The 19,164-nt window shown below is 36.4% G+C and overlaps 4 protein-coding genes across 4 annotated transcripts in view; 2 read left to right on the top strand and 2 right to left on the bottom strand.

Moving 5' to 3' along the window:
* On the bottom strand, positions 1-2,333 carry LOC122093844 (uncharacterized oxidoreductase At4g09670-like). The gene is made up of 2 exons (XM_042664381.1): positions 1,872-2,333; positions 1-624 (listed from the first exon to the last, which is right to left on the bottom strand). Exons 1-2 carry the CDS (start codon positions 2,331-2,333, stop codon positions 1-3), a joined length of 1,086 nt encoding a protein of 361 aa, XP_042520315.1.
* Positions 2,334-5,102: 2,769 nt separating this feature from the next.
* On the top strand, positions 5,103-5,789 carry LOC122058692 (16.9 kDa class I heat shock protein 3-like). The gene is made up of 2 exons (XM_042621357.1): positions 5,103-5,336; positions 5,410-5,789. Exons 1-2 carry the CDS (start codon positions 5,159-5,161, stop codon positions 5,682-5,684), a joined length of 453 nt encoding a protein of 150 aa, XP_042477291.1. The 5' UTR covers positions 5,103-5,158; the 3' UTR covers positions 5,685-5,789.
* Positions 5,790-9,106: 3,317 nt separating this feature from the next.
* Positions 9,107-11,228, bottom strand: LOC122061810 (pentatricopeptide repeat-containing protein At5g48910-like). The gene has a single exon (XM_042625298.1). The coding sequence runs from the start codon at positions 11,211-11,213 to the stop codon at positions 9,477-9,479; it is 1,737 nt and encodes a 578-aa protein (XP_042481232.1). The 5' UTR covers positions 11,214-11,228; the 3' UTR covers positions 9,107-9,476.
* LOC122093849 (uncharacterized aarF domain-containing protein kinase At1g71810, chloroplastic) overlaps positions 11,072-19,164 on the top strand; it is a 23,895-nt gene continuing 15,802 nt past the window's right edge. The window contains exons 1-7 of the mRNA XM_042664394.1: positions 11,072-11,847; positions 13,807-13,851; positions 14,777-14,815; positions 15,298-15,468; positions 15,741-15,893; positions 16,060-16,095; positions 17,334-17,377. Of these exons, the coding sequence (XP_042520328.1) occupies positions 11,434-11,847; positions 13,807-13,851; positions 14,777-14,815; positions 15,298-15,468; positions 15,741-15,893; positions 16,060-16,095; positions 17,334-17,377 (902 nt within the window). The 5' untranslated portion in view covers positions 11,072-11,433. The remainder of the gene's footprint in view (positions 11,848-13,806; positions 13,852-14,776; positions 14,816-15,297; positions 15,469-15,740; positions 15,894-16,059; positions 16,096-17,333; positions 17,378-19,164) is intronic.

A 19,164-nucleotide genomic window follows, 5' to 3' on the forward strand; every position in this document is an offset into this window, starting at 1 on the left:
TTAACCCCCAACCTGGACTGGTTCGAAACCTTTCTCAATGGATTCCTTAACTGCATCTAGAACCAGTTGTGTCTTCCTGCTGATGCTGGGCCACATACTCTCTGGTTTGGAACCACCCTCTTTTATACTTTCCACCAACCTTGAAACCTCCTTCACCATGCAGGCATCTTGAGGAAGCAGATCTGTTGCGACCACACTCTTAGAAGGCAATGGATCCCAACCTGTGGCGAAATCCGTAAATCCAGTCTTAGAAGCTGTGGAAAACAAAGAAGTTTTCTCATCACAAGGGTTAACAAAATCATGAACATGTACTGTTCCTTTGGTTCCGACCAAAGTTAAATCCATGGTCAAATTCGAAAGGAATGAGCAGTGGAAAGTTACTGTTTTCCCATCCTCCCATTGCAAAGAAGACCCACAAGCCAAGATCACTCCTGCTTCATTAAGAATAGCTCCACGGAGGGAAGTCACTGTCTTGGGCAGTTCATAGTCAACAGCCCACAATATGGCCCTGATGCAGTACCAGCCAAGATCACCAAGAGCCCCAAGGCCATCAAGATCTGGCTTTACCCGGATATCATTCTTGAGAAAATCTTCATCACCAGAAAATGTAAAGATGCTGTGAATCTGTCAAAACAGAAAAGCCATCAATGTTAATTTAGGATTTTTTTTTTTGGGTGAATGAAAAATTTATTAAACATAAAACAAAACAGAACAATAGAAAAAATTTTCTACCAAAAAAAAATTACAATAGAAAAACCTGAACTGACTAAACGAGGGCAAAGACCTTATCTATTAGGAGCCAACTAGACCAAAAAGGGACTAAACAAGTCACTCCGTGGAAAGGAAAAAAAGTTGTTCAGCTAATTTTGGATAATTGTTTATCAATAAATATTTTTCTCTCAACGTTAGTTCAAGGGCCACTAGGCCTAGAAAGACCCATTGAGGGGTCACATAAAGACCCACTGGGGTTTTGATAAGTGACCCATAAAGTGCTAGTCAAGAACCATTGAGGTCACTGGAGTACACTTATTGCAATACAACTATTATTATTACTATTGTTTTGTTAAGAAGGTAGAAGCATAGTTAACAAATTCGGATTCAGGAATTATTCGGACGAAGAATTATTCGGAATAATTCGGATGATTAATTGAAGGATTCGGTCAAAAAAGCGGTCAAAAAAGCTTATTGGGTTTTTTTTTTTTTTTTTAAATTGTTTTTTATTGTTTTTTTTTGGTTTTTTTTTTAAATAATGTTTAAATAAACCGAATAATTCGGTTTAATTCGGATTCGGTCCGAATTATTCTCGATTTATATTCAGTTTTGAAAAAGTCGCGAATTTTAAAGAATTTTATTTTTAATTCGGATTCGGTCCGAATTTTTGATAAAATTCTTTAAAATTCGGTTCGGCCGAATAATTCGCGAATTATTCGGCCGAATTGATAACTCTGGGTAGAAGTAGGAGGGTCAAACCAACGACTTTCCTTCGATTTGTTGATTAATGTTTGAACACAAGGTTTTGATAAGTGACCCATAAAGGGCTAGACATGAACCATTGAGGCCACTGACTATACTTATTACAATATTACAACTATTGTTATTACTCATTTTTTTTTTTTAAAGATAGAGGTAGGAGGGTCAAACCAACGACCTTCCTTCGACTTGTTGACTAATTAATGCTTGAACCCAACAACCTAGCTGCCTATGCTAGAAGTTCATCTCACATCTCTTAATTATCAAAATTAAACCAAGCTAGTGAAGGAATTTGAATTATGTTTTTCTTCCTTTGGCTGACAATATATGCTAAAGAATGTATGATCAGATCATAATGAAAGTATATAAAATTCAAAAAATAAAGAGTTGAAGAAACTTGCCGTCTCGAGCTGACCAAAACACTGCGAATCAGAGAGGAACTCTTTCATCTTGGCAGTTCTAGGGTGGTGCATCCACATGGTTCCGTCCATGAACTGAACACCATTGGCCTCACAGGCCTCGATGATCTGATCAAACTCGGCCACGTTCAATGACACTGGCTTCTCCAGCAGCAAGTGCTTCTTCTTCTCTGCGGCCAGCACGGCCCACTTCACGTGTAAGCTAGTGGGAAGTGGCACGTACACAGCGTCCACTTCTGGGTCATCGTGTACGGCTTCGTAGCTGTCGTAAAACTTCGCTGTCGGAGGGAAACCATTGTCGGCGGCGAATTTCTCGGCCTTGTCTAGAGAACGGCTCCCGACGGCGTAGAGTGTTGAATTGGGAGAGAAGGTTATGGCTCTCGATACCTTCCACGCTATACCTGCGCAGCCAAGAATTCCGAATCGGATTGAAGTTTCTGCCATATCTGCAACACTGCTGAGAAACGCGAGAGGAAGCTAAGCCAAGGAGTGTGTGACTGTGTGAGTGCCTGAATGGAGTTCTGGTACTAATAAAGCCCGCACTTACCAATTTGCCCCTACAATCCGCTAATATTACAAAAGTTGTGATATTGGATTTTTTGAATAAATGTGACACGTGTTCCATTTAAAATTAATTAATGCATCTGCTTGCTTGGTGCATTGTCCAGCCCCCTTTTTTATTTTTGATGAAATTGTCCAACCCTTCAAATGTAATTTTTGTCCCACGTATTCAGAGAGCATGGAACTTACCAATAATGAATCCATATTCCATAGTAGGGATGTTAATTCCACGCCCGCATCAATAGTCCGATCGAATTCAATTGAAAAAACACTAAAATTGGGTTTCATCTATTTTGTAAACATGTTGGGGCGGATCGAATACTATTTTTTCGTTTTTTGATTAAGAGTACGACGTAGCCCAACATGTTTAAAGTCCAATTAGAGCCTCTTTACTCGGTCCAACATGTTTTAAGTATGATCAGCAATAAATGGTTCAATAATCCGTTTCTCTTGATTATTGGCAGCCTAATTAAAGCCTAAATTAATTCAATCACCGGTTCATAAAAATGTCCATGCCTACCATATGCAACCCGGCTACCTATTAAGCTCGATACGTTGTTATTCTTATTCCATATTAAGAGTCGCTTGTAGCCTTAGACAGTGATAGTTATGAAGTAGATATAGGTTCGGTATGAATAACAAGTGGACTAAATTAGGGCATAGTCTCTCATCATTAAATATCTTGGTCCCCTTCTGTTTTCATTAAATAAATTATTTCTCTCATCACCATTAACTTGGAATGTAAAATGTCAATATAAACAGAGTGGCGTATAAATCTCTTTCTACTAAATTAGTTGTCATCTTAGTATATTCTTTATTTGTATTATTCAATTTTTGGAGACAACCATCTACATCATCTGCTTATCTTATATCTAAGGAGGAGGGATCATGAATTCAACTTCCCCTACTCTCTTTCTTATCTTATGAAGGATCAATATTTATGATTTCTTTATGGAACTAATATTCTATATAATCTTGGTGTCATATTATGTTATATCAATATGACATAAAATTATATTCTCTAAAAAAAAGTAATTTTTGAGATCTTGATGTACAACCTTGCCCATGTTGAAAATCATATTAGACCATGCATGGCAAATTTTATCTACAGTATCCTCATGTGTGGAGCTTGGCCTAGATAATGAAAGAATCTAGTCATAAGAAATCAACTTATACATGTCTGTTGGTTTTGGCAAAAAAAAAAAAAACACATATACAACATTCTAGAAATAGTAATAATATTATGATGCTGGTTTCTTGCTTGTTATGAAGTATATCATGGAGTATTTCATAGAAGATTTATATAAAATATGATATGATATTATGTATTTGTCTATCTTATATCAAATGATTATCTTGCATGTACCATTTCAATTGATTTCAAGAGATGATGATTTGACTTAAGGTTCAGAGAGGATCACATAACTCTGAGGTTGTTTGAGAACTCAGTCATCACAAGAAAACCTCAAACTTAAATGCAGAGTATTCATTCACCCAATAGTGCGACTCACCATTAAAGATTAAATGGGAAATAGTGTTTTTTCTTTATTTTTTATTTTTTATTTTTTTTAGAATCAACAATAATATTTATTAAAAAAAAATTCAAAAGAATGAGAGATTACACCCTTAAACCACTAATGTACCTTTGACATGACCAGTAGAAAAACAGTCCAAGCACTATACACTAGTAGAAAAACAGTCCAAGCACTATACACTATAATATATATATATGTTTGTGTGTATATGTGCGAGAAAAGAGAACTAGTCCTTGGACAAGAGCGATTGGAATAGAACCAGGGAAATTTTGTGTTAAAATAGAGTTATTGGAAAAGAATCATTTTTGTGTGCGAAGAGAGAACTAGTTCTTGAACAAGAGCCATAGCAATAGAACCAGTGAAAAAAATTGTTAAAATAGAACTGTTGGAAAAGAATCATTGAAAGAGAGGGGAAAGTACAATAGAAATGAAATCCTTATAATGTCATGGCAGCTTTGATGGCTAGAGACATCATGTATCCATGAATTTTTGAGAGGTTCGTGAAGAACAAAAGTTGTTATATGGATGGAATCCATGGAAGGAGGGCCACTCTATGCTACTTTGTTGTTGGGAGTTTAGGGTTTGTGGTTGATATGCACGCTAAGCATGGCTATCCTATCATGTAAGAGAGGATGGTTGTGTGGTTCTTCTTATTCCCTTCCTAGCTAGTTCTGGCCTGTCTTTTATGGGCAAAAGGACGCTATGATATGTCTCCACAGAGATATGCCTATGTCCGTATGGGATGACCTTATTAGATCATTTTGCATCCCAGTTAAGTTCGTCCACATTTGCTTCATTGTGAATTGTTTTAAAAATTTTCTTTCTCATTACTTCTTGGTTCATAGTTTCTTAACCTACCATGTGTTCAATGAATTAACTCGTTGCATGGTAGCCTCTAGGTGTGCAAGGTGGCAGTATAAACCTGACCTGTAATAGACACGTAGATAGCCTCATAGTGTGCAAGCTGGAAACTTTACTTGAGCTGTAATAGACACGTAGCTGAGGTTTTCCACCACGTGGTGGTTAATGGCAATGTTGATCATCACAGCCATGACAAGGAATAGATCTATAAAAGGACACTGGGGAATGAGTGAAGAATTGGAAAATAGAGTCTCGTCTCTCGTCTCTTGTCTCTTGTCTCTTGTCTCTTAAGCTTACTGTGAACGAAGACCGATGATGACCACTCTAGGACCATGGCTGGGAGGGCGCGGTGATTTATGGGATCCCTTCGACATGTTCGGTTTGACCCAGAGGCGAGGTGGTGACCGTGATCAAGCTTCAGCCCTAGCTTTACCTAACGTTGATTGGCGTGAGACTGATAACGCTCATATCATCCGTCTTGATCTTCCTGGTTAGTATTACTCTTCTTAGAAGTGATTCTCCTAAATTAATTTTCAAGTTATGTGATGCCCTTCTTCCTGCAGGTGTGAAGAAAGATGAGGTGGGGGTACATGTGGAAGAAGGGAATGTGTTGAGGATCAGTGGGAAATGGAGCAATAAGGAAGAGGAGCATAAGGATGACAAGTGGCATCGTGTGGAGAGGCAACGTGGGACATTTGTGAGGAGGTTTCGTCTTCCTGAGAACGCCAACATTGATGGGGTTAAGTGTTCTATGGAGAACGGAGTTCTGAGTGTGGAGGTGCCCAAAAATGTGACTCAGGCACCGGACAAGGAAGGTCGCGCCATTAACATAAACTAGCCCAGCCTAGCTTAGCTTTATCATAAATATAGTATAATATATATATATATATATATATAATGTAGTTTTTGTATGGGGGTTTGTATTGTTTTTGTGTCTACTCTTTTACCGTCAGTCTTGGATCAGTTTGTGGGTCTTGTAGAATTCGAGTTCTCTTATCCTTTTGCCAGAAAAACCCTTTTATTTTTTTGATTTTTTTTTTTTTTTAGCTTTTGCAGATAGATGTATATTATTACCTCTGCTTTGATCGCTCAAAAATAAATATTACGTTACATGTGATGCATGGATGGAATAGACTAGAAAAGAGATAGCAAAGCTTGCTTTTTCGTAACGATCAGAGGGTTATCTCTCCCGAAAATCTCCAGTTTCTTAACTTACTAAAGAGTAGTAATTTATTATTTCGTTTTGTAGGCTTAAGAAAATCTCTCTTAACTACGAAAGCCTACACATTTTTATGTTAAAATTTTACCATCGTCCATTGGTATCAAAATAATCAAAACAATGAAAAATAAAAAATATAAATATTTTATAATTGGTATGAAAATAAAATAAAAATTATTATTTTCTTAAATATTTTATTTTATTTTGAATTAATTATAATATTAAATATAAATATAAATAGCGATATAAAAAAAATAAGAAAAAAATATCGTAGAATAGTATTAGAGTTAATGTTTTTTCTCTTATTAAGAGACAAATGGACATATATAGTATGTAGTACACATGAAATATATATAGTATGTAGTACTCGATTTTTACTATTTTATTAAAGTTTTGTCGATTTTTACTATCTCTCCTTTCTTAACTACGAGAGATTACCTCATTAAAGTCTTGAAAGTCTTGTAGGCTTCTCCTTTCTTAACTATGAAAGATTATCTCATTAAAGTCTTAAAAGCCTTGTAGGCTTAGGCTTAGTGTACACACTGTTGTGTTAAAATTTTACCATTGGTATCAAAATAATTAAAACAATGAAAAGTAAAAAATATAAATACTTTATAATTGGTATGAAAGCAAAAAAAATATTATTAGTTTTTTAGATATTTTATTTTATTTTGAATTAATTATAATATTAAATATAAATATAAATAGGGATATAAAAAAAAAAAGATAAAAATATTGTACGAATATGTAGTACACATGAAATATTATATTTCATCTCTATATTTGTCTTTAAGAGGCAGATGGATGGATATATATATATATATATATATCATGTAATACACATGAAAATGGAATAGAGTAGAACTGAGCGAGAAAGCTTGCCACTAAAATATATATATATATTTGACATTTATATTCGTATTGGTTTTGGTCGAGCATTCAGAAATCAAGCACTTTGGATTAAAAAAAAAAAAAATAGGCAAGAGCAGTATCGGCCGAGATCGACATTGATATCGAGATTTTAAAAATCACGGTTGCCATCCGATCAATGGCTTGAGAGAGATCGGTATTGTATTTATGGCCTGAGAGATATCGGTATTGTATTTGGCAGATGCCGTTGGATATTGAACTGAGATCATCATTACGACCTAATTTTTTTTAAATATTTGCAAGTGGAACGTTCCTGTGTTGCTTAGATTTATCTAATTTTTTTTTTCAAATATATGAATATCACTCCGAAAAATGATTGAGAAGTGGAACGTTGCAGAAACATTCCATTTGCAAGCAATTGGTTCTATGAATCGCTTTATTAGCGGTCATATCAAGTTTCGATCGAATCTAACTATATTTATCGCTATTTTCTTTTTGTCCCTATTTTTTTTTTAGTTCTTTGAGTCGAATTTGTCTTATCGGAGCGTCTTTTAAGCAATCCATGTAGTTTTAAATCAATTTTATCTTAATTTTTTTTAATGAAATTAAAAAATAAAATATTGTAGAGTTAATATTCATACAAGTTTATTGTTTACTGGACCATCTACATTTGATATCGTCGTGGAGAAGGGGAAAAAAAACATAAAAATCCACAACAGTAAAACTCAACTCACCAAGACTTGTATGCCTTGCAACGAAGGCTTCCTTTGATTATTAAAAAAAAAAAAAAAAAAAAAACTTAGAATAAATAAATAAATAAAACAAAAACCATAAGATGCGTGTGGTAATGTTTATGTTTCAGAAACGATGTTTCATGTCAAAAATAGAAATTTCAATTTCTGTCTCAAAATGTTTTTCTTTTAAGAACGAAATTAGAATGACGGAACTACTTTTTGTTCGGTTAATTCTCGTTTTTTTTTTAATGAAATACATCATAAATGCACCAAATGCTTTATTCTTTTTTTTTTTTTTTTCGTTCTCATAGAACGAAAAAACTTCAGAAACATTTTTTTAGAATGTTATCAAATGCAGTCCTAGTATTTCAAATCACCAAGACTAAGTTTATCTCTCGATCCCACGTCCTAGTATTTCAAATCACCAGGACTATGTTTATCTCTCGATCCCACGTTGAGAAGCTTGGGCATTTTTTTTTAATATTTTGAGATCGTTTGTTTTGTTTGGGTAATTTTTTTATATTTTGAGATTGTTTGATTTATTTGAAATAGTTTCATGATACTCCAGAAACTCTTCTTTGGAAAATTCTTGAGAATTGGATTGAATGATATATCTTTTATTGAATCTTGCTCTTGGTCTTTATGTAACTTTGTGTAGTATGATGAGATGAATCCTGATTGAAAATAGTATGTTGAGTTGAATCTTGATTGAAAAAAGTAAGAGTCAGCATCATGGATCAACTCCTTCGTCTTCTTAATAACGATCATTTGTTATCCTCTTTTAAATTCGTTGTACATTTATTTTGACATCATTTTTATACGTAATAACCTCGATTGAAAAAAGTAAGAGTTAGCATTATGGATCAACTCCTTCATCTTCTTAAGAAACGACCATTTGTTATCCTCTTTTAAATTTGCTATACATTTATTTTGACATCATTTTTATACGTAATATTCAATTTATTTATATAATGTTTCTTGATTATCTAATATTTTGTCTATTATAATGGGTTTCATAATAGTTTTGTAGATTTTTTTTATTTTTATTTTTAGAGAAATACATTAATTACATAATACACAATACTTCAGAAGTGTCCTTTTATTTCATTCAGATTATTTTAATTCTATTAGAAACATCTTCTATATCCCCTTCTGGTTATATTTTTACAAATTTATATGTTATGTTATGTGTCATTACCCTATCAGTTGTACCATTGATCACGACCGTATCATTCTTGACCTACTAAACCATTCATCCGATAGCGAATGCACTTACAAATCTATTGCCACCCTTATGTATGCATGAGGATAAAATATTTGACCTTTGTCCTTCCCCATTGAGAGTGGATTGGGTTTTTGGACGAGATTGATTCACACATGTATATTCAATAATATAGACTTTGGATCTATTGTACATGTATGTTCAATTAGATATACTTGTGAGAATTCAACTCTTGTTTTATTTTTTGACAAGGGTGAAGGGTATATATGGAAGCAAAAGAGACGTGTTCAATCTTTACACACATTCTGGTGAATATACATACAATGGATCCAAATTCGAGGAGTTACTCATTCTTTCACTTGAATTATTAAAAAAATAAAAAATAAAAAAGAACATTACTTGAGAGGTTTTGAAATTGAATCCACTACTCTTAAGATCATCTGATCGTATATATCTGAGCATCTATCATTTGCTACATTGCCTTCAAATAGACCTCCACCTTTGATGCTCCCATGTAAGATGATCATACGCGTAGCTGACGTGAAATCAGAGTGAAAGACGCCTATGCTCCTAAGAAGATGGAATTCACCAATAATCATTGCAAGAACACTTCCCCTCTCTAAAATGATGGAAACGAACACGATCTCGTATTATTATATCCCTCTTATAGATCCTAGATATTACCTTCGTCGCTTCATGACAGTCTCTGCACACTCGAAGATTCTTCACTATACGAATAGGTAACCCTTCTGATATGCGTAGAAGTCCATAAGCAATGGCCAGTCTCTCACTGTGAAGACCCAGTGCATGCTCTTTCTCTTCTTCGTCTATATCGTGCAGGACATCCTGGGTAGTTGTTGCATGACCCTCCTGCTTCAACCTCTTAGCCATCTGGTCAAGCATTTTATAGATCTCCTCTCTCTCTGGATGCGATTCATCTCCCATTACAAACTCGTGTACAGTGAAATCCACCTCTATTGAGCTCCAACCATGTCTTTTCTTTGCTTTCTTGTCTTTCATTAAGCTTCTAACCTTACTCACACTTGACCATCTACCCAAAGAAGCATAAACATTGGAGACAAGCACATAACTCTCACCACTCTGAGGCTCTAATTCGAGTATTTGTCTACTAATCTGCTCTGCTAGCTCTGCATTTCCATGGGCCTTGCAAGCACTGAGCAATGTTCGCCATAGCACAACGTTAGGCTCGATGGGCATGTTCTTGATGAACTCGTGAGCTCGATTCACTAGCCCCGCTCGACAAAATAGATCAACCATGCACCCGTAATGCTCGATTTGGGGCTTGATGCCGTAGTCTGACCACATGATTTCGAAATTCCGGCAGCCCTGTTCCACTAATCCTGAGTGGCTACACGCACATAGGACGCTAGTGAAGGTGACACAATTGGGTCTTACCTTAGCTCTCTTCATCTCTGCAAATACGTCTAGAGCTTTGTCACCATAGCCGTGCACGGCATACCCTCCGATCATAGTAGACCATGCCCTGACGTCCTTCTCGCCCATCTTTTGGAAAACTTTCATTGCATCGTCCAAGCTACCGCACTTAGCGTACATGTCCACAAGAGAGGTTCCAAGGACAACATCAATGTTCATACATCTTCTATCGGTATACGAATGTAACCATTTGCCCAAGTCTAGAGCCCCCATGTCCCCACAAACGCCAGCAATACTCGCCAAGGTGAACCCGTCGATCTCCACGTTCTGAGATTGCATCTCTCTGAAGATCGCCAATGCCTCTCGTGGGCGCCCATGTTGAGCGTACCCAGAAACCATCACACTCCAAGAACCCGTATCTCTTTCACACATTTCATCGAACAATACCCGAGCAGCGTCAATATCACCGCAACTTACATAAAACCTCATTAACCCGTTTATCACCGGAGTTTCTATCCCCAAACACAGCTTTATAATCTGAGAATGGATTTGGTTCCCTTCATGTGGCCTTAGTAGACGGCAACAAGCTTTGAGAACGAAACCGACTGTGAAGCTATTCGGTATAAGGCAACTGGCGTGCATGTCTCTGTAGACAGAGAGAGCTTTCATGGAGGATGAGTCGCTAATGGCGAAACCCCTGATGAGGGTGTTCCACATGAAGAGATTGGGGTAGTGGGTCCATGAGAAGATGCGATGAGCATAGTCCAAGTGTCCAGCCCTTGATAGAGCAGAGGATTCGATCAACTTGCTAGCAAGGAAGGTGTCTTGGCTGCGACCTGTTCGGACCAAGTAGGCGTGGATGGTCTTTAGCTCTCTCAGTGAAGTGCATTGCTTGATAAAAGCGACCAAAGGCCCAGAGTCTATCATCCTAAACTCAGCACCTCACAGGCCAGGTCACTCAGTCTTAGCTTTCGAATTTCGATCTTATCGGTAACCTTAGCCACTGAATTTACAGATATACCCATTTCACGTTTGTTCCTCATGTTTATTATCTCTTTGAGGTTCAAGCGTAGAATTTGAGAGTTGAAACACACAGAAGACAGAGAGAGCGAAGAGAGGTTCTCCATTTCTCTTCCCATTACCAGAAATGGTACTAGTTCTCCCGCCATTTTCCTCTCCTATTACCGCCGGCTTCAAATCGAGTCGCTTTATCGATTCCGAATCTGTTCTTCCTTCAACAAGTTTTTGCGGTCTTTGCCATAAATTTAAATCCTACAAGTTTCCTGCGTTCAAGCAGATTCAATGCTCAAGGTACAGGCCAGTATCAGCTGCTGCTCGCGATGACGATACGTTCACCAAGTACTCCGGCTACATATTCGAACTTGGTACGTCCGAGGTTGATAGCTTAACAGAGTATAATCTGGCGAAGATTACTTCCATATATCGGAAGAAACCATTTATCGTCCTTCGTCGTCTTACCCAGATAGGTAATACGCTAGGACGATGGTTTGGGCTTCGATATCTTGATAGTTTGATGGAGCGATCAGATCAGATGTTTGAGGTGAGGAACTTTGATGGAACTTGCAATTTTATATTTAATTTGGAGGGGTCAGCGATTTGTTTGAACTTTGCGTGTTTCTGGTTTTGTTTGTGAGACTGAGCCTGTATCTATGCGGATAACAATATGGTTATCAAGTAGCTTTAGAAGTCGTCAAAGCAATTCAAGGATTAGAGTTATTTCTTCTTCTATTTACCAAGTGAAAGTCGCCTCTAACAAAGAAGACAGAGGGTTCTCTGTGAGGGTGCTCCCACTCTCAAGACAAGGATCCTGGATTACCAAAAACTGAGAACCAATATAAAATTCTGATAATGCCAGCAATTCTCGTCATTTGCTTGTGCTTCCAAGTTCCTTCATACTGTCATTGTAATTTCTTTTAGCAATGCTTTAGTGGGTGGGTAGCTAGACACGCATATATCTTAACCTCTTAGGTAGATTACGATTCATCTCAAAGCAAAAATAATCTGATTATATAACTGGCTACTAGCTGAAACCTGAACATAACTTTTTCTCAATAATTCGGTGGCCATATGTTATTGCATCTCTAGTGGTTTGAGGAGACTGTACTAAATCAAGTACAATTGATGTCAACAGAAATCAATCTTTTGAAGAGTTTTTTGTTTATAAGGGAACTGGAAATGATTTCTGTTAACTCGTGAAAAATTTCTCAGAAGCCTACCCGATTTTAGGAGGAGAAAATTCAGGATAAACCTAGATAGTATATGATTTTGTCCCTATGATCTACCCTTCCTTTGTCCTTGTTCCAGTTTTGTGTCCATTGTTTTGCCTCCTCTTGTTTCAATTCTCTCTACTTGTATAATGCCGGAATCAATCAAGAATCAGTGCTAGTTTTGCCAATTGACAGTGTCTGGTGCCTAAACTTCCTGGCCATATTTCCGTGTTATCCTCTGATCATATATTTACTTTCAGAATAATGCTTTGGAATTTAGAAAAGTCAGTCCTGTTTGGAGAAAAAGACCATAGGAAAAACAAAGGTAACAGCCCATACATTTAAAATAGACTACTGAATTTTTCTCATGTCACCTAGCCAGGGAATTCCCCATCCATCCAGTGGTCAGATTGACTGATAGAGTAATAGGCACTGCCACATGGCAGAAATAACGATTGATGCCAAAAACCAAAAGACTGTGTTCATGTCAGTAACCTTCTTTTTTTTTATTTTTTATTGTGTAAGCTTTTGTCCAAGAATCTTTATTTCAAATTCATTATTGCTCATGTTTAACTCTTAAGTACATTTGTTTTTGGCTGCTTCTTTCCTCGTTGCTTCTTGTTTTTCTCTGTTAAAAGTAAATATTATGCTTTGGAATGGTTGTATGGACTCAGACATGGGAGTCAATATGGATCTGGGGATATGTTTACACATGCAAACACACAAATATGTTAAGGGGTCAAAAGACATGAAACATGGTCTGCATTTCCGTGATTCAGATTTAAAAATATGTCACCACTGCCTAATACAGAGTTTTTCGTTTTCCTTGGGGGGGGGTGCGCTTGGTGGTATAGTTGCTGCCTAATGTAGTGTGCTAGGCATAAAGAATCACTTCTAGCCAACTCAAACCCTCTTGACTGTAGAGCTTCAAGGGTTAAAACTTTATTAAGATAAAGCATCCAAGCAAAACAAAAACACATAAAACTTAGGCCTTTATGTGCATGTGAATAAGGAGAGTTGCAAGTCTCAAGTCTCTTCATTATTAATCTAGTATCCTCATCTAATTAGTACCATCAAGACCCAAATTCATGGAGAGTTTGACATTAGCTGACTCATGTCTGAAAAGTCTGGGGTGCCCCACCACACTGATTTTGATAGGTTGGCTGGGATTTCTTCAAGTCTTAAGTTTGCTCTGTTTATTCTTAATTAGTTTGTAAGCAATAGGGTTTTTGTATTTCACAAAGCCATGCGTAATCTAATTTTTTTCTTGCTTTCTTTTCCTCTATTTACAGGTTAGAGCTGCAGAGCTTCGAAAAATATTGGTTGAACTTGGTCCAGTATGTCTTTAACTAACCTTTCTATTGGTCAAACTGCACTTTATATGTGACAGCTTTCATTTTTTCCTTGCTTTATTTGAAGCAACATTAATATAGGGTGTGTAGCTGTTCCAGCTGAGCTGGATGATATGGTATGTCTTGCATATTCGAGTACACCCATAAGATTCGTGAAAATAATATTTTCTGAAAGTGAGCAAATATGCTTTGTTTTACGAAAGCAAAGTAATGAACCCCTACATCCTTATTGTTCTTGTCTGGCTTAGTTGGACACAGAATAACCTCTAAATAACTTTAAAGACATCCAAGTTTTTTTTATAGTTCCATCCAGTTAACTGGTGAGTTCCTCTGCGGTATGGTAAATCTTATATATAGGTCAATTGAATTTTGTTGTATCTAAATCTTCAACCACTATGGTCTATTTTCCTTATGTTTTGCGCGGACTTGTGAAAAGATGAATGATTCATATGCTGATTAAGGTTATCTTACAAGGACCTTGGGACAGCGTGGTTTGCACCGTTTGCACTTAGATCTTTCTTTCTTTGTTCAATAGGAGAAGGAATCTTGAGTATAAGATGAGTCATTATAAGGTGAGCTTTTGACTTTTCTTTCCGTAGGAGAAACCTGGTCTATTGCAGTTGCATAAGTGGTTGAAAATTTCAACTGTCTCATCTGGAGGACCATAGCCATATCTTCTGCCACTGGTAGTGTGAAATTTAGCCCTACCCCAGCTAATGTTGAAAACTGCTGTCAGTTTTGAAATGATTTACCATTTATAGCATGCTGTACGTTCTATCTTTGTATCATATTGCTATTCTCCTTTGTCATCCATGTTTCAGAATGACTAGAACAATATTCTGCTACTTCTAGTTGTATTTATTTTGTTATGAATTATTATTATTATTTTCTGTAAATTTTGGTTTTGCAGGCATTTGTCAAAATTGCTCAAGCTGTCTCATCTCGACCTGTATGTTGCTTTTTTTATTCTTTGTAGGTTGTTAGTAGGATAATCAATCTGCCATTTCCTATATGTGGTTGGAAATATACATGTTTTGCAGTTATTAGATCATTGATCACTTATATCAGTAGTAAGAGTAACAATATATTTTGACAAATGACTGAAAAGTATTTCATTTTATTAATTTTTAATTATTGTCTTTTGCATGACTACTGAATGCTGTAGTTTTTTCGCAGTGTCTCACTCTAGTATTAGATCTTATATTCTTTATTGTTCTTATGGATAATCTTATGTTCTTTATTATTCCAGTTACTAATGTTTCCACATGAATACAATTTATATTTGAAGACAATTAAAATTTCATACCTCTTTGGATCATTGACTATCAATCAAGTATTGAGCAATCTTTGACATCTTATTAGCATTTTCCAGGAGATTCACTAATGATTGTTCCTCACCTTTAAAGATGGATTGGAAAATATTTCTTGTAGGATGTGATACCGCCGACATATTTGGAGGAGCTCTCTTTGTTGCAGGATCGAATAACACCATTCTCATCTGAAGCTGCTTTTGAAACAATAGAACAAGAGCTAGGATTGCCAATTGATTCACTTTTTTCGGAGATCTCACCAAAACCTGTGGCTGCAGCATCGCTAGGGCAGGTTAGTATTCATCACAATTCATAGGATCTTGATTCGCCCTTTCAATATCTTAATGCAACAGATACCATCAAAACTCTGCAGTCTAGCATCATTATGGAGGTTGGACTGGGATTGGTGACCTCCCAGAAACTTCATATTGCCCCTGCTTTTCCTTTGCCAAACCACGTAGTTTGGTTGTTAAGCTGAGTTGGATTTATTATTCTGGTAAGTTCTTGTACACAAAATGGATACTTACTCTAGTATTATAACTCTTCACTTTCTCAATCTTTTAGGTTTATCAGGCAAGGCTTCGTCCTGGTGGACAGGTTGTTGCTGTTAAAGTGCAGAGGCCTGGCGTTCAAGCAGCGATATCTCTAGATATATTTATCCTTAGATATCTTGCAGGATTGGTTCGGACAGCTGCCAAGCTTAACACTGATCTTCAGGTAACATTGCAGTGCAGTGATCAAAAGGGGAGGGGGTACTTGTTATTTGATTTCATTCTTTGAGTGGTATAATTGAGGATGTCAGTGTTTCCTTGTAACATTGAACTATATATTTCATTCCCAGTTTCAAGCATGGCCTACTTTAATAAGTGAACTTCATTTGCAGGCAGTACTGGATGAATGGGCATCTAGTCTTTTTCGGGTATATATTTATCTCTTTATACTGTATTTTAGATCTTTATGTTTCCAGGTAGATGCTATGACCTGATGGGAAGTAGGAGCTTACTTGTTCCTTAATTCAAAATCACTTTCAGTTTGGAGGAGAAAAGCTTCCTTAAACTATTAATCACCTAATAATGCTATTTTCTATTTCCTATTTCTGAGGAACTGCTTGCCACTTCACACTCCTCTGGTCCTTGTTAAGCCATGTGCTATATTTTGTGTTGTTTAGGATTATATTTACGTTAATGGGTGTCTTTGCTTCTAGTCTATGTTTCATCTCATGGAATGGGTGGAATTGAGAGAACACCTTGGTAGACTTGAAGAGGCCACAAGAATTTCAGTACTCAAATTATTTGGGTGGTAGAGAAAGTTCAACATAATGACTATCAAGTACTACTCTGCCTCAGAATTTATGCACCCGTGACTCGACCTGTAGATGGTGATACTGCCCACCTTCAGAGACATGATCTTCTCTTATTCACTTGTGCTGGTGGCAGAGAGGTCGGCTCCTGTGACCTGGCAGCTTTAAAAGTAGTTTAAGATTCTAGTTGTTAGATGATTGGTTGCACCATATTGCAGTGTACAAAGAGAAGGGTGAGAGAGACTGAAGATTCTTTTAGTGGGTGACAAGAGGTTAGTGGCTGAAGTGGTGAATCAGATTGAACATTGCTCTGGTGAAGAAAGGTTCTACCTTAATTGTGGGTCCAAAACCACATGACATAGGTATCCTATTCTTTTGGGGGTCTCATTGCCACTACTTTTTAAAATTTTCAAATTGGGAAAACATAGAATAGGCAGCGAGGGCAAGAGTCATGGATAAGGAGGTAAAAAGGAAAGTCAAGGGGAATCTGTGATCTGGAATTCTTGGCTAATTATGGTTTTAGTTCGGAAGATAATAATCCAACTTGTGCTAAAATGGAGATAGCTGGACATGACTTAATGTTCGAATGAAGGGATGTAGCATACAGTTCCGCAGAATCTCTTGGCTCCCTAGGAAAACCAAATCTGCAATATGAGCCTGGTTGAGAAGCAGCGCATGTAGAGAGGTTTCCTAGTAGTTCCTGAAAGTGTGTTTAAATTTTGGTTCCCCATACCTTCTTCTTTCATTGATATTTGGTCACAAAGTTTATTCTTTTTTTTTTTTAATGGTAAAGTTATGCTGTCATACCATATTCTTAGAACTTCGCATTGAATACAGGTAAATCACATTGAATGCAGGAGATGGATTATAGGGAAGAAGCAAGGAATGGATTGAAATTTAGGTAGGAGAATTTAAGGTTGGACATGACTTACATGCATCTGGTTATTGAAAGACATTCGCTCTAGGTTCATCTTTTATTATTCCTCATATATGTCCTTTTACATTTTCTTAAAGTTATATATATATATATATGATTTTTTTTGGCTTTTACTTGATATATGAAATTACTGTGATATTGGACATGCATCTTTCAATAGGATTTTTTTTTTTTGAAAGACATGAAAAGCATATCAGATGCCAAAAAGAAAAAAAAAGTGTAGAGTGACATTTGATGGGCATACAGTACATATTGTAGATTTGTAGTAATCCAATTTAGGCCAAAACTTAGATAATTTGCCTATTGTTGGTTGTTTGGGATCAACCCACCAAAATGTTATTGAGTTTTCTTTAAAATTTCTCTAATTTATATGGGAGATCAATAATTTATTTCATGTACAAGTAGTGTAGTTTTTCCCAGTTAGGTTTATTCCTTTTTATAATAAATAACAAATAAAATTTCTTACTGGAGAAAAGATTGATAAAGCTGAGTACAGGGCAACTACAGCCCCCAGAACACAAAAAAGAACCCCCAAACAGTAACAAAAACTATAGTTGGTTTATTATTCTGTTTCAGTGGGTTAAATCACAGATTATGGATGGTTTTGTGCATTTTAAATTTTAATTTTCTCAAGGTAATCTTTATAGTTGTCTTTAGGCACAAGTATTGGACTAAATTACTAATAAGTACTGCTTTTTTTCTTATTTGATTTCATGTTGTTGTTGCCCTTTTTGCTCACACCAGCAGCAGTGATTGGTAGACTCAGTACTGTTTAGATAAAATTTCATATTTTTATTATTGTTTGTTGGAATTTCTCTGTTAGTTGAACACAGACAACTGGGCTAATTACCTGCTGGTTCTGGGATTTATATACTAGCTGGTGTGTTTTTATCTTGTTTGCAACGAAGTAGGGGGTTTTGATGTAAATCATGTAGCATATTGGTATACTTTCCAAAGCATTGAACTAATCTTCAATCCAAGGGGAGATATCTTCTTTCCGAGATGACAACCTATTTTTTGTTCTTCCAATGACTAGGTTTTTGTGCCTATTGGTTTAACTATAACATGAAGGCCCTAATGTGAAGATGGTCGTTCCGAAATGCATTCCTTGGAGAAAATGTCCTCTTCCCTCTCCCCATTAATGTTCTGTTCTCCAAATTAACCTGAAGGCTGGACACTGCTTCAAAGAAAGAACTTTAGAAACTTGTTTATGTGAAACCTTCACCCCTCCCAGCAGACACAGAAACCTCCCCAAAAAAGTATGCGTGTCCCCTTTTTGATGATGGAGATCATTGGTGCCCTCTCCTTCACTGTCAGCAGTAAGTCATCCTCTTTATAATAGTCAGCTAAATTCTAGTACCATAATTAACAATAGTGGCAGTGTTCAGCATTGAACAATAGTAGGGACAGTGGATTCCCTTGCCTAAGGTAGATAACTTTCTTTTCCCTAGTCCCATAGTTTTTGAGGCGGTAAGGCGACGGAGGCGTTTGAGGGTCTTTCGGAGCGCCTTAGCGATAAGGCGGGCATAAAGCGTCGCCTTATTGACTAAAGCGTTCTTGTGTAATTTTTTTATAAAACCAATCTATTTGGCTCAAATCCTGGTTGAATCCTATTACTCATATGTTAAATAAATATTAAATGTTCATATTCATACCAATGTAAGATATTCATCAAGAAAACAAATCAATAAAGTGAATAAACTAAGTTCATCTTCATCAATCATTAATCATCAATCATCAATCATCAATCA

This window comes from Macadamia integrifolia, chromosome 2 (assembly GCF_013358625.1).
Source record: "Macadamia integrifolia cultivar HAES 741 chromosome 2, SCU_Mint_v3, whole genome shotgun sequence".
NCBI lineage: Eukaryota > Viridiplantae > Streptophyta > Magnoliopsida > Proteales > Proteaceae > Macadamia > Macadamia integrifolia.